The sequence below is a fragment of the Alexandromys fortis genome, unplaced genomic scaffold (assembly GCF_014885135.2).
Source record: "Alexandromys fortis isolate MF-2015 unplaced genomic scaffold, M_Fortis_MF-2015_v1.1 scaffold_64, whole genome shotgun sequence".
NCBI classification, from domain to species: domain Eukaryota; kingdom Metazoa; phylum Chordata; class Mammalia; order Rodentia; family Cricetidae; genus Alexandromys; species Alexandromys fortis.
Window position 1 is genome coordinate 6,723,412 of NW_026067976.1, and position 14,006 is coordinate 6,737,417.

General features: G+C 43.4%; 1 protein-coding gene across 5 annotated transcripts in view; it reads left to right on the top strand.

The window, feature by feature from the left end:
• Frem1 (FRAS1 related extracellular matrix 1) overlaps nt 1-14,006 on the top strand; it is a 153,545-nt gene that overhangs the window by 22,632 nt on the left and 116,907 nt on the right. For all 5 annotated transcript variants that reach the window (XR_007594476.1, XR_007594477.1, XM_050157418.1 and 2 more), the window contains exons 2-4: nt 5,590-6,100; nt 10,032-10,126; nt 12,755-13,056. Coding sequence is in view for 3 of the 5 variants with exons in the window: in XM_050157418.1 (XP_050013375.1) it covers nt 5,849-6,100; nt 10,032-10,126; nt 12,755-13,056 (649 nt within the window). In the remaining 2 variants the exon portion in view is untranslated. The remainder of the gene's footprint in view (nt 1-5,589; nt 6,101-10,031; nt 10,127-12,754; nt 13,057-14,006) is intronic.

A 14,006-nucleotide genomic window follows, 5' to 3' on the forward strand; every position in this document is an offset into this window, starting at 1 on the left:
GCTAAGACCTGTGTCCTAAAATGCAGTACCAGGTCATGTGATCAGTCACTGATCACTTTCACCTAATCCTGTCAGCTGAGGATGTCACAGGTTCTTCTGTCCCTGGGGGAAAAGGTCTTTCAGATTCGAGAAAGCTAGAATTATCACACATGCCCCGGGACCTGCCAAACATGAACAGCAAGCAGGAACCAAGAGGCTTTTGCTTGGATTATTAAGAGACAGAAAAGGAAGCAGCCAAAAAGTTGGAGTTGCTGCTAACTTAGCCAGAAAGGAGGCAACCAGGAACTTCATCTGGCACTTAGAGAAGGAAACACTTGATACACCTAAGAGGGGCTGGTGGCAAGTAAAAAAAAAAAAAAAAAAACGTAAAAGACTCTGAAGGTAAGGGCTGGGGTGGGGGGGCTCATTACATGCAAATGGTATCCAGTTCCAAGAAATAGCCCTGGGGATTGAGAAAAGACACAAACAGGTCCAAGGAATGGACCCTAGTGCCCAAAGACAAGCCTGAGAACTGAGTTTGACCCAGAGAAGCACATGGTGGAAGGACAGAACCAAGTCCCATAGAGCGTCCTCTGATTACACACCTGCACACATACCCACATATATGCAACTAAATAAGTGTGGTTTAAAAAATGCATAGTGGTGGAGAGAGGCAATGGAGGGGGCTGAGCAGGAGAGCCGAAAGTGGGAGCCCTTGCAGCCCTGGCATGTTGATTCCGCTAGCCCAAATCTCAGAAAGCACTTTTCTCCTTTATCCCTCGCTCCTCTCTCCGAATGGCTTGCTTCTCTATGTGGTCTTGGGTGACAAGTGGAAGGGGTAAAATGATTTGACTTTGTTGTGAAAAATTCTACAACCAAATTTGCATTTTTACACAAATAAGCCAAGATAGCTTGAGTATGGACAGCCTGGTCAGTGGGAGTCTGCGAACAGCTTTATTTTCGGGCTGACATCATTCAAAACAGGCCGATCTGTAAAGATTTATACGCCCTCAGGTGACACAGGACAGATGCCATCTGTGAAAGGTTTCAGATAAAGATACGGGACAAATTTCCCACTAATATATTAAAGGTGGACCCTACAAGGCATTTGTAAAATCAGGACAGACACATTTCTCTGTCAATCAAAGACATGATCTAATGAAACCAATGCCTTAAAACCATCTCACTTAAAATGTTTGTGGTAAGGTAATGAGAAACACCATGCTTTTAAAAGGGAAAGAAAAAAGCTGTGGTTTGGAGAAACGTTCATGCCCAGCGGGCGCTCACCGCCTCAGTGAGTCCTGTCCCACCATGATGGTGGGAATTGCATTCCAGTTTTCCATAACCCTGGATACAGGAGGCATTATTGCCCAGGCCTCTTCCCAGCCCCCGTACTTTTCCTACCCTTCTTTGCTGAGCAAAGCATCCCTTCCATTCCTCATGCACAACTAGGCACCATCTGCAAAGTTGTCATCAGGCCGAGTTTCCTACCCTTGGCTGTGGTTTATTCAGACTTCTGTTGAAATAGGGACGGCAGCAGGGCTGCGTCCCCGGCACCCGGCCGCCCGCATGGCTAGCTTATGCCCAGAAATAATTACACGGAAACTGTATTCTTTCAAACACTGCCTGGCCCGGATAGTTCCAGTTCCTTATGGCTAGCTCTTACATATTGTTCTAACCCATTTCTAATATTCTGTGTAGCCCACGAGCTGGCTTACCAGGGAGGATCTTAACCTGCGTCTGTCTGGAGCGGGAGAACCATGGCGACTCCTCACACAGCTTCTTTTTCCCAGCATTCTCCTCTGTCTACTCCGCCTACCTAATTTTCTATCCAATAAAATGGGCCAAGGCAGTTTCTTTATTAATAAGAAATCACTCCCACATCATTTCCCCTTTTTCTGTTTAAACAAAAAAGAAAGGCTTTAACTTTAACATAGTAAAATTACATATAACAAAACAGTTATCAAGTAAGAATTACAGTTACAATATTTATATCTATTTTATCTCTTATCATAACTAAGGAAAACTATAACTAACCATTCTTCAACTCCATCAAAGACTCCAGAAGGATATAATATTACCTATCAAACAAGAAATAAGAAAACTCTAGAAATGACAGAGACATCTCGCTGCCTGGACAGTCACCCAAAGTTCCTCTGTACCGTTGGGGCATCCATCTTCGGCCTACAGGCCCATAGTATCCAGCAGACATTCTCATCAAGCAAGAAATTCCAAAGACAGTTCAGTCACTTTTTGCTGTGTCCTGCAGAATGTCTCACAGACTCTTTCATGAAGCAGGAACCCCAAAAGGTCATCTCACCTTTAGGCAAGTTCAGCAGTCCTCTCTCTGCGGGTTCTCTGTGTCCAGTTTATGCAACAGTCCAGGCAAGAGCAGTTTCTTGCCCAAATGGCTATCAAACTCCATAAGGATTCTCTTCGATGCCCATCTTCCTCTTGAAATAGATTGGTGCTGCCAGGAGCAAATGTGTCTCATTGTCATGAAAAACCCTAAGTTATTAAAATATCTTAAATGCCATATTCTGCAGCCTTTGAAAGATATGAAGAATGCCTATCTAACTAAAATATCTCTCTATATATCTAGAAAATCTAACTAACATGACTACAAGCTTAAGTATTAGCGATGATTATCCATTAACAACCTATATTTCCTAATTATACATTACATTTTTAAATGAACTACACAATCACAATACCTTAATCAAGATCAAAAATACATATACATATAACAAAATTGACCATAAAATCCATACCAATGCAAATTATTCATATCTATATCATATCCCCCTTTAAATGTAAAAGAACATTTATAAACAATATTTGGGAACATGGGCGTAGTTTTTTCTCTACAAACTGCTTCCTGCTGAATAGGGGCGTCGTTAATTAGGTTGTTCATGATATAACCTGTATGCTAGTTTCATCTCAGTTGGCAATTGAGCGAAGCAATTTTTTGAGGGTATTCACAGCAACCTTTCAGGAGGGCGTGGTCTATCATACCAAATCGGAATAGATGCAATCCACAGGGTCTCATCCTCTGCAAAAACAAAAGAAGACCCTCTCCAAAGCATCATATCCTTAGACCCAAATTCTGAAATCATAATACCCTTATATCCATTTTGGTTTAGCTTGGCAGCCCATGTAATGAAATGTCTCTCTGTACTTAGCTCCTTCACAGTCAAAAATTTTAAAGAAAACACAATGTACATAATCCAGACTCTCTGTGAATTTTCCATTTTTACGTGGCTTATATTTACTTTATTTCTCTTAATCTATAACTATCTGTACTCTGTCTCTTTAAAGACTTTATCCCCTTTTTTTTAAGGGCATTAACTTTATTCTTTCTCTCTCTATTTTTTTTTTCTCTCTCAAGCCTACGTACACTCATCCAACATTGTGATCCATTTAGTGGTCTGTCTGAATCTGTTTTATTGTGAATCTGTAATTTTTTCACTATCCAGGAGCATTTCTTAAAATGTTAAACAGTTCTTAAAAACTTAAGTTGCACCATGTACAGGTAATACGGTACTGCCTGTGTCCTGCCCAGTCTAAACCTTAACTGCACGGTTTTAAGGTAATTACGGTAGTTCCTGCCTGAGACCAGCACAGATCAGCATGGCAGAGCTGAGCCAAGCTGCTCCTGCCTCAGAGCCATTTGGTGCCCCTGAGCCACAACAGTTCCAGGCACACAGCAGTCCACATTGGAGCCGCAATCAGCAGTTTAACTCTGAGACTGAGTGTGCAGCACAGAAACTCTTTTCTTCCAAGTTACAGCCAAATCTGACACGCAGAGCACTGCGCAGTCTGAAAATGCGTCTCTGTATGGCGGCAGGAATCCGCCATGCTCTTCCGCCTGCCTAAGCCTGATTCTGCCGTCTGCCCAGGTGCAGGCGGGAAGCGCTGAGCCATCGGCACAGTCTCAGAGCACTCTCCTCCGATCCCAAGCGGGAACACAAACATCCAGTCCCATAAAAGCCTTGAAATGCTTTAAAGCCAGAGTTCACGGTGGTAGCACAGCCCCGGGAAGTGGCTCTTTAAAATGACGCAGCTTTTTTTCTGCTGCTGTTGGTGAATCAGGAAATTTCTCTACAGAACGCCACCAACAAAACAGCAAAAATCTGTGTTAAACTCTCTCTCCCTTATTTTTAAGCCTTCTCGGGTTTTTAAGTGGATTTAGCCCATCACGTCGGGCGCCATCTGTTGCCGCCGTCCCTATTTCAACAGACTTCTCTTACAGAGTAGAAGAAAACAACTTTTCAGTGTTCTCAATTTTTATGGTGAGGTTTTTGCTGTCAAGAGAAGAGACCTAAACTTCTTGGTCATTTTTACTTTTTGCTTCCTTGAGGTGCTCATCAAGGCCTTCTTGCCGCTAGCTGTGCGATTCATGAGCTACTGGGTAGAGGCCTTGCAGGACATGAGGGGGTGTGCAGAGTAGGCGAGGCAGGGAGCGATGTGTGGAAAAGGAGCACCCCCGGATTTTAGGGTACCACCCGCTGATACGTATTTCACTTATTTATTCTACAGTTCCTCTGCAGGAAAAGATTGCAATTATGAAGATGTAAGTTTCTTTTTTTTTTTTTTTCTTTCGAGACAGGGTTTCTCTGTAGCTTTGGTGCCTGTCCTGGAACTAGCTCTTGTAGACCAGGCTGGCCTCAAACTCCCAGAGATCCGCCTGCCTCTGCCTCCCGAGTGCTGGGATTAAAGACGTGTGCCACCACTGCCCGGCAAGATGTAAGTTTCTAAGGCAAGAGCTCTACCACAAGCTGTGTACCTGCTTGGTGTGAGACTTCTCCATAGGACAGCCACCTGCCACTGGTCGTCTAAATGGGCTCTGGACTTCAGGATATGTGGGAATACATTTATTTTCAAGTCTTTTCAGTTCTTAAAGAACAGAAGAAAATAATCACAAGGTTGTGGAAAGGAAAACAGCTCCATCTGGGCAGATGGAGTTTGTGGGGACAGAATTAGCCTTAGAGATGATGACGTGAATGCATGTCCGTACAGTGCCATTAGCTGTGTACTTTGAGCTATGCCACTGTTTCTCCAAGGTCCCATTGGTGTGTAAGCAATAGCTTGAATGCTTGCTTAGAAAATAATCATTTCCACCGGTTTCTCCTGAAGAGTCTCTTAGGTGGCCTCATTGCCCACCTAAGTTCATTGGACCGATTGTTAGGCATACTTCTTAGCTGGGTTCTATTGATTTTGAATTACCCATGTTCTCAAACAATGTACAAAGAGTACTCTCAGCTTTCCTGCACAAAGTGGAGTGGTCCTCGTCTAACAAATAGGGAAATGAAAGCCAAGAACGCACCGCTGGTGCTGCTGTGCTCTAGCAATGAGGCCGAAGAATCCTGCTAGACCACACAATTGACATCCCACGAGGTCCACTGCATCCGGAAGCAACAGCCAGGAGCAGAGTAATGAAATGGCTGCCTTGTCTTTCGGGTGGGCCTGAAGGTCAAGTTAGTTTATTTGCTTTTAATTTAGCCGAAATTATAGGCCAGCTGAAAGATCCCTTTGTTGGGAACAGCTCCTTAACTAGCTGCACAAACCTTCGGTCTCTCCTTTTCCTCCAACCTCTTCTCCTGTTTGCAGGATTAGAGAAGCCCTTGGGAGGCACATTAATCTTGCCAGCGTTGTCAGGAGTGATCAGCGAGTTTTATTAAAAAGCCCAGATTGCCTGAAAGGCCTCCTTGTCTGAGTCTGAATGGAAGAGGCATGGTAAGATCTTGGGGCATGCTATCGGGACCTCTGGTCTCGCCCCTTGGACTGCTAGCTGACACTCTGAAAGGAAGTACAGGAGTCCTGCTCTGCTGAGCAGATTGTACCTGCGGACAGAACTGGCCCTGGCATCATGAACTCTTCAGCTTGTACTGGACCCAGGGTCCTGCTGTTCTTACTGCTCCGGCTGCTTCTGCTGCACCTAGACCTGGCCAACTCCACCTTCATCAGCATCAACCGGGGCCTGCGGGTGATGAAGGGCAGCTCTGCCTTCCTGTCTGGAGATCATCTGAAGTTTGCTGTCCCCAAAGAGAAGGATGCCTGTAGAGTGGAGGTGGTGGTGAATGAACCGATAACCCAGAGGGTTGGGAAACTCACGCCACAGGTAGGTCACTTTCCATTTCTGTTCAGAATGTGTGTGTGTGTGTGTGTGTGTGTGTGTGTGAACAAAGTGTGGGAAGTCGGAGGCATCTCTTAAGGATCTCTTAAGCCATCATTATGAGTATTGTATCATCTTTGAAACCAAGGAATTAAAAGACACAGGCATGGGATCTCTTCTCTTTTCTCAAAGAGGTGGGACGTATTTTTGACTGCTTTGAAGATTATATTTATTTGTATGTGTAGACAACGCACTTGTGCGGGTTAAAGAACAACTTTCAGGAGTCAGTTCTCTCCTTGAAATGGAGAATGAGCAGGCCATCGGGCTTGGTGGCCAATGCCTTTACCCTCTGAGTTATCGCGCCAGCCCTGGTTTTGAATATTCTCGACTGGATTCATATAATGAGCCTGTCACTGGTGTGTTCTAGTCTGAATTATACTAGCATATTGCAGGAAGTAAGGGTTCAACTCATACAGATGTGTGCACACCTTTTCTTAACAATGCACAGTTACAAGTAGACCTTCCCAGTGTCCCCTCTCATCACAGAGAATTTCCAGGTCTTACCAGGTGCTCGGCCCTAGAGAGTAGCTAGTAATTCAGCAGGGGAAAAAGAGAGCGTAAGGAAATTATAGGCTTCTTGGTCTCTTATTTTAGGGGAGAGGAGAGAAAGAAGGGGGAAGGAGAAAGATTGAGCATGAGATTGAAAAGAGAGATTAAAAGAGAAAGAGAGACATTGAGAGTCAGACTGTAGTGAGCGGTCGCTTGGAGGGTGTGCTGTGACCACCCTTCCACGGTTATTCTGGGCCCAATTCTCTTACTCATTGCAAGTGAAGCGTCTTTAGAGAAGATAGCGAGATTTCTAGACAGATTTCTTAGTTGGATCCTGTTAATTCTGAGACATTTTTAAGGTCATACTCAGACCCCACAATAACAAAGGGAAATCGTGATGACCTTTTCATCATGTGAATATGAGTCTCACAGAGTAAGACCTTCAGGTCACCTATGTGTCAAACTTTCTCTGATTTTAAGACAAAAATCTAGTTATCACGAAGATAGGTGCATCAGAGACAACAAAATGCTCAACTAGATTAGGAGATCCTTGACTGTTCAGGAATAGCTCCAAGTGCCCTTGTCGTCCAGTGTCTGCTGATTCTTTGAAAAAAGGCCCCATCTGGTGCTGGATGTGCATGCGTGTTTCGCTAGGAGTAAATACGACACAGCAAATGAATTTGCAGCCTCTCAAGTGGACATGCGATGTGACCTCTATCTTCTAAACTTTATTCCACAGTAGCCTATTAGAGCGCCAACCTTTTTCGTCACCCCTTTCCCTTGTGTCATAGACATGTCTTAGAAACACTGTTTCTCTCCACTTTTTTAAAAATCTAATTTTAAATTCTGATAATTTTAGGAAAGATAAGATTCCCAGGTCAAATCTCATTTGAGGAAAATTTATGCTTGTTTTAAATCCAGAATGGTTCAACCCTGCCCGGGGATTTACTTAGTATGAGTTTTTGAATCAAGCGTGGCTGAGTGCATAAGTGCATATGTACACACACATACACACACAAACACACACACAGAGCTAAACAAACATTACTCCTTAATAGAGCTTACGAGGAAGCTGCGAGCTAGGCTTATGTGAACGCATTCCTAGCAAGACCGTTGTATTAACAACACCCTGCTGCGCAATGAAGAGTTTTGTGGGATTTGCACAGAAATGTTTTGTTCAACATCTGTTCAATCAGTGTTTTCATCTCATTACTGAAGTTTGTCTTCGAACCAACAGGTTCATTCCCGTTGCGTGTTTGGAGAGCCACTTGCGTGGGTTCTTGCTAGTGCCTTCTGTTTCCATTACCTCCTGGATAGCCACTTAGACAGATCAATGGCTCTCAGATTCCAGGGCAAGTGCTGGGGCCCCCAGCACTCCACACCTAGACCAGAGGAAAACGTTTTCTGGGTGGGAAAAAAAAAATCACCTTGGTTTAGTGCTGAGCTTGCTGGTTTTGAATCTGAAATACAGCATTAAGAAAACATCTCTAGTTTGAACCACTTCACTGTCATTAAAGTGAGTAATGAGTCAGGAATGTGTGACAATTTAATTATAAATTGTAATTGAAAAGCAGTTGGAGTGGAAAAAAACAAAGCTAGACAGTAATTAGAAAAGGATTTAGCTCTCCTTTGTTTTAGTTGGTAAATTTATGGTCAATCATGGTTGTCGCCTTTTATAAAAGGAGAACATATTAGGAAACACGGAACAGATGTTTCTTTTAACAAAGCAGATTGTCTCTTTATTACCGTGCCTATTCGTCAGTGATATGGGAAGGGCTTCTCTTTATCTTCTTCCTGGTTGTCAATTCAAAAGAGGACTAGGAACTCATTCCGACCAGTGAGGATGTCTTCCCAGGGTGGGTTCTGTTGTCTGGAAATGTTTGAGGCTGTGAAAGGTGCTATAAATGTCGTACAGTGATGTGTGGATGTGCACAGGACTTTGCCACCTTGGGCACGGCAGGGCAAGACTGTGACTTGGGCAGAAGTCTTAAAATAAAGCAAAAAAGCCAGGTCCTAATATAAAAGAGTCATTTCTTAATGATTATGAATGAGGTGATGTGGTCTAATTACAACTTTATTGAAGGAGAGTAGATTATTTTTGGCTCTCATCAGCCATTTGGTTTTTTTTTTCCTGCCATAACTATCAAAGCTGTCATTTGCAGGAGTGTGAGAAGCAACTGTAGGTCCTGTTTGGCTCTCATCAACACAGGGGTGAACACAGCCAGTGAGTCCATCTTTGAACACAAAAACTTTAGCTGAAAAAGAAAGAAGAAAAGCCACACAGAGCAGCGTGTCTGTGGGTGGGCAAATGGGTTATCTAGACACACAGAAAGACCTCTCGAATTCAATTGCCCTAAGTTCCTGAAGGGGATAAATATTCTTTTTGATGAATAGCAGATATTTACAAAACAGTATAGTTTATAGACACAGAGTGATTTAGAGAAGTGACTTCCATTAGTTTGTTTCACCTGTTTGGATTATCACAATTTAGACATCAACAAAACAATGGTGCATGGCTATAGGGATAGGGAAGAAGGGGTTGCTGGTAAAAAGATGCCTGTACCCACACCATCAATAGAACATAGGCACTCTCTACCCTCTCCCTTTTCCTTTCCCTCTCACTTCCTCCTCATTCCTCCTCCTCCTCTTTTTTTTTTTTTTTTTTTTTTTCCTTGAGACAGAGTCTTACTAGCCTAGTATCCCAGACTGGTGTGAACAGGACTTTTGGAAAGAAGCTGTGTCTGCAAAGACTGGTTGGTAAGACTGGTTGGTTGGCTGATTAAAACTTCAGTGATGTTGAGAGGTTGGGATGTTGCTGGGCCAGAGACTAAATAGCGATTCCTTGCCCAGCTTCATCCTGAGACTAACAGATAAAAACCTTTCAAAATCTGTTAACTGAGCAGACCACTGGCTTCTACCAACCCCAACGTTAAACTTTCATCAGATAAGACCAAATAACATCCGAGGCAAACAGAACAAAAGAAAATCTTCCCCCATCTTTCTGTAACCACCTCTCTGTTTCATGATCTTTTCACTCTGTAAAACTAGGAAAATGCTTCTCCATTAGAACATGGGATTTAGGATAACCCAGATCTGCATTCTCAGGCCATGGCTACTCAGAATGTCTCCAGAATAAATTACCTCCTATTCTCTTTAAGGAGCTCTGTTTTGTTTGTTTGTTGGTTTCTCATTGATACTGGTCTTGGACTCACTGTGGAGCCCAAGCTGAGTTTGAGTTCATGATGCCCCTTTTCAGCTTCCCAAGCTGATTGCAAGTGTGTGTCCACACAACCAGCCAGAACACAGTTCTTCAGGCCGTACTGCAGGGCTAGAGAAATAAAGCTCCACATTGGTTTTCTCAGACATTTTTTTTCTTCATGCGAACTAGGTCTTTGATTGCCATTTCCTTCCAAACGAAGTGCAGTATGCTCACAATGGATGCCCAATTCTTGATGAAGATTCTGTGAAGCTTAGACTCTACAGGTAAGTGGCACAGAAAGCCATCTTATTATTTATCTTATTTTATTTTTGCCTGTAAGTCATGTCCTGTACTTCCTGGGCATTTTCTACAACTCTGTCTATCACAAGGGAATCGTTATACTCCAGTAAGAAAGCTATCGACGGAAACTGGCGAGCCGAGTGAGTGGGGAACAGTTGTAGCCAGTCTTCAATGCATTTGTCTCTTCTTCCTTGCGGCTTTCTACAGATTGCTTGTTTCCCTCCAGTCTTAAGCAGAACTTTCTATTACTCCAGCCCATTGCTTAACTTTGATAGTTCAACCCTTTGTTGAATCGGATAGACATTTATTATAAAATTGAATGAAGCCCTTCTGTTTGATTGCCAGTTGCTTAGTTATAGGAAATGCAGTATCTTCCACTTCTAAACATTAAATAACACAAGTGTGTTTACAATCAATGATGAAATTAAACATTCCTTAAAGGGAGTGAGAGGTAGTTTATTTTGGAGCCATTTGACTAATGATGGCATGGCTATATAATCCTGTAAAACACCTCCAACCTGTGTACACAAGAGAAAACCTATGCTTACAAAAGCTTATATGAAATGTTAATAGTAAAGCCTTATTCATAATAGCTAAAAGGTTGAAGGAATTGAACTGATAAATGGTATAACTGCACAATAGAATGTTAACCACAAAACTTGTTAAGTCCTGATTTGTGTGAATTAACCCTAAAAACATTATCCAAGTGAAAGCAGCCATCCACAAAAGAATGGTTCCATTTAATATGAAATATTTTAATGGGTGGTCTATAGAACCAGAAAGTAGATTAGTGGCTGCCAAAAGCTGGAGGAGGCGCAATCAGGGAGCCACTAGAGTTGCAATCACCAAAGAAAAGTCACCAACAAAATGCTGTGCCCAAGATGTGAATGGCACTAAGGCTTCCTGAGGAAGCTACGTTAGCAATTCAAAGGGGTGTTTGATCTTTCCAAACTTCAGAGTCAAACCAAACCAACTTCAAACAGCTTGCCAGGAAAGATTTGGAGGGTTAGAGGAGCTGCCATGCCTTGGTCTTGAGGATCTTTGAAATAGAGCTCTCTCAGAAGGGCTGGAGGCAAGGGACCAGGGAGCAGTTGGTTATTTTTTTTTTTTTTTTTTTTTTTTTTTGCTTTTTTTAATTAATTAATTTATTTATTAAAGATTTCTGTCTCTTCCCCGCCACCGCCTCCCACATCCCTCCCCCTCCCCCAATCAAGTCCCCCTCTCTCATCAGCCCAAAGAGCAGACCAGGTTCCCTGCCCTGTGGGGAGTCCAAGGACCTCCCACCTCCTTCCAGGTCTAGTAAGGTGAGCATCCAAACAGCCTAGGCTCCCACAAAGCCAGTACGTGCAGTAGGATCAAAACCCAGTGCCATTGTTCTTGACTTCTCAGCAGTCCTCAATGTCCGCTATGTTCAGTGAGACCGGTTTTATCCCATGCTTTTTCAGACCCAGTCCAGCTGGCCTTGGTGAGTTCCCGATAGAACATCCCCATTGTCTCAGTGTGTGGGTGCACCCCTTGTGGTCCTGAGTTCCTTGCTCGTGCCCTCTCTCCTTCGGAGCAGTTGATTCTGCCGGAATCTCCTCTTCAGCCTCTTTGTCAAGCTTTTTGACTTCTCTCTGCCTTTGTTTCCTCATTGGTGAAAGGGGATGGATAATACCCACTGCAGGTTCCTATGCAGTTGGGGCAGAGGCCTTATTAAAACACCTGGGCCAAATTACAGATGTGTCAGTTCAGAGCTGCACCTGTCAGGGCACACATCATTCCTGACCCCTCTCTCTCTCTCTTCTGCAGCCTGACAGTCCATCTCCAGTCTGCAAATATCCCAGAACAGAATTGCTGGGACCAAAACAATTACTCATTTAGTTTACACGGCAGGTGATGGGCTGAACATCCAAATTAGACTTAAAGACCAGTCTGTTCAGTGGCATTTCTGGAGAACAGAAGTTCTTGACATGCAACACTTCTTCACTCCTAAACTGAAGCTCCATTCATAAACTATATAGCCCTTAAGCTCTTCTGTTATGCATGTGCTAGAAGAGGGACTCAGGTCTCAGTGGTCATAGATGCTAGGATGGATGGTGATCTTGAGAACAGGATTTGGAAATCAGACAGTTAAGGAGGAAAGCGGCAAGGAAAAACATGGACTCAAAGGTAGAGATGGAGCCTTGGAAGCAGAGGCCAAAAGTCGAGGAAGAAATGGAACCAAACCCCACCCAAAGTTCATATTTTGTGATGGACAATTTTTGTTCTTACTTTGGTTTGGCCTTGATTGTATTTGAAATAGGTTCTCCCTAAATTGTGTGGGCTAGCCTCAAATGCAATCTTCATCCCAGGCTGTCCTCCAACTGCTAGTAAAACTGACCAGTGAGTTTTATTAAAAAGCCCAGATTGCCTGAAAGGCCTCCTTGTCTGAGTCTGAGTGGAAGGGGTATGGTAAGATACGTATACTTTCTAGACTGTGAGTAGATACTCAGGGCATAATTGCCTTAGCTGGGATTGGGGACATACATCACCAGACCCTGATCGTGGAGAGCCATCTTTAAGATGAGTGTATAAGTCTCAGAAGAATCTGAGCAGTGACGAATAAGCCCTTTACTCTGTTCTCTCTCTAGATTTACTGAAACAGACACCTTCATGGAAACCTTTCTCTTGCGAGTCTATCTTGTGGAACCAGACTGTAACATCATCCGCCTGAGCAGCAATATGCTGGAGGTGACTGAATTCTACGGATTGTCCCAAGCCATTGATAAGAACTTGCTCCAGTTTGACTATGATAGGACAGCCAACTTGGACTGCACCATCAGACTGGACCCAGTGAGGACTCATCTGCCAGCCCATGGCAAGCTGGTTACACTGAATCGTAAGCCGGAGGGACCTCGTGGAGATCAGCCACACAGCTTTTTTTCGGAGACCCGTATGTACCTCTTCATAGTTAAGGTTACTAAACTGACTAAAATGGCTGTAAATGCTCATCCTGCACTATGGTGAAGAGTGGTGCTTAACAAATATAGGATTTTAGCTTGTTGAAAATGTAAGTTAGGGCTAGTGAGATGGCTCAGTAGGTAAAGGTCCTTGTCACCACCTTGATCTGTTCAATGCCTGTAACCCACGAGGTGTTAGGAGAGATTAGGAGAGAGCCTACACTTCCAAATCATCCTCTGATCTCCAAACACAAACTATGGCACCAATTCTTTTGGGAACACACACACACACACACACACACACACACACACACACACACACACCAGTGGGATGGTTTTGTAGATGGGAACCCTGGCCTCTAAGCCTGCTGCCCTGAATTTGATCATCAGGTGTAACATGAGGGGAGCCTGTTTATTTGTGATTTCTGTCCTGCCTGGTACCCCACAACTGTTTAGCCCCAAAGAAAATCACACATAGGTCTCTGTAAATTATAAGCTGATTGTCCCATTAGCTCTAGCCTCTCACTGGCTAACTCTCACATCTTGATAAACCCATTTTTCTGATCTATGTTAGCCATGTGGCTCAGTACCTTTTTTCAGTGGGGCAGATCACATCCTGCTGCTTCGGTGATCCAGGCAGGAGTGGGAGGAATCAACTTCCTCCTTTCCATTATTCTCCTGTTCTCCTTGCATCACTCTACTTCCTGTCTGGTTTTCCCGCCTATACTTCCTGCCTGGCCAATCAGCGTTTATTTAAAACACGATTGACAGAATACAGACAATTCTCCCACACCAATCAGGCCTACATGGTGGAGGGAGAAAACTGATTTCCCCCAAATAAAAATAAAATTAAAATATAACTTAAAACACATTCAAACTACAAAAGAAAAATGTAGGTTAGTTAAGGCTGTGAATTTGGAGACAGAATCAGAAATACCTGGGC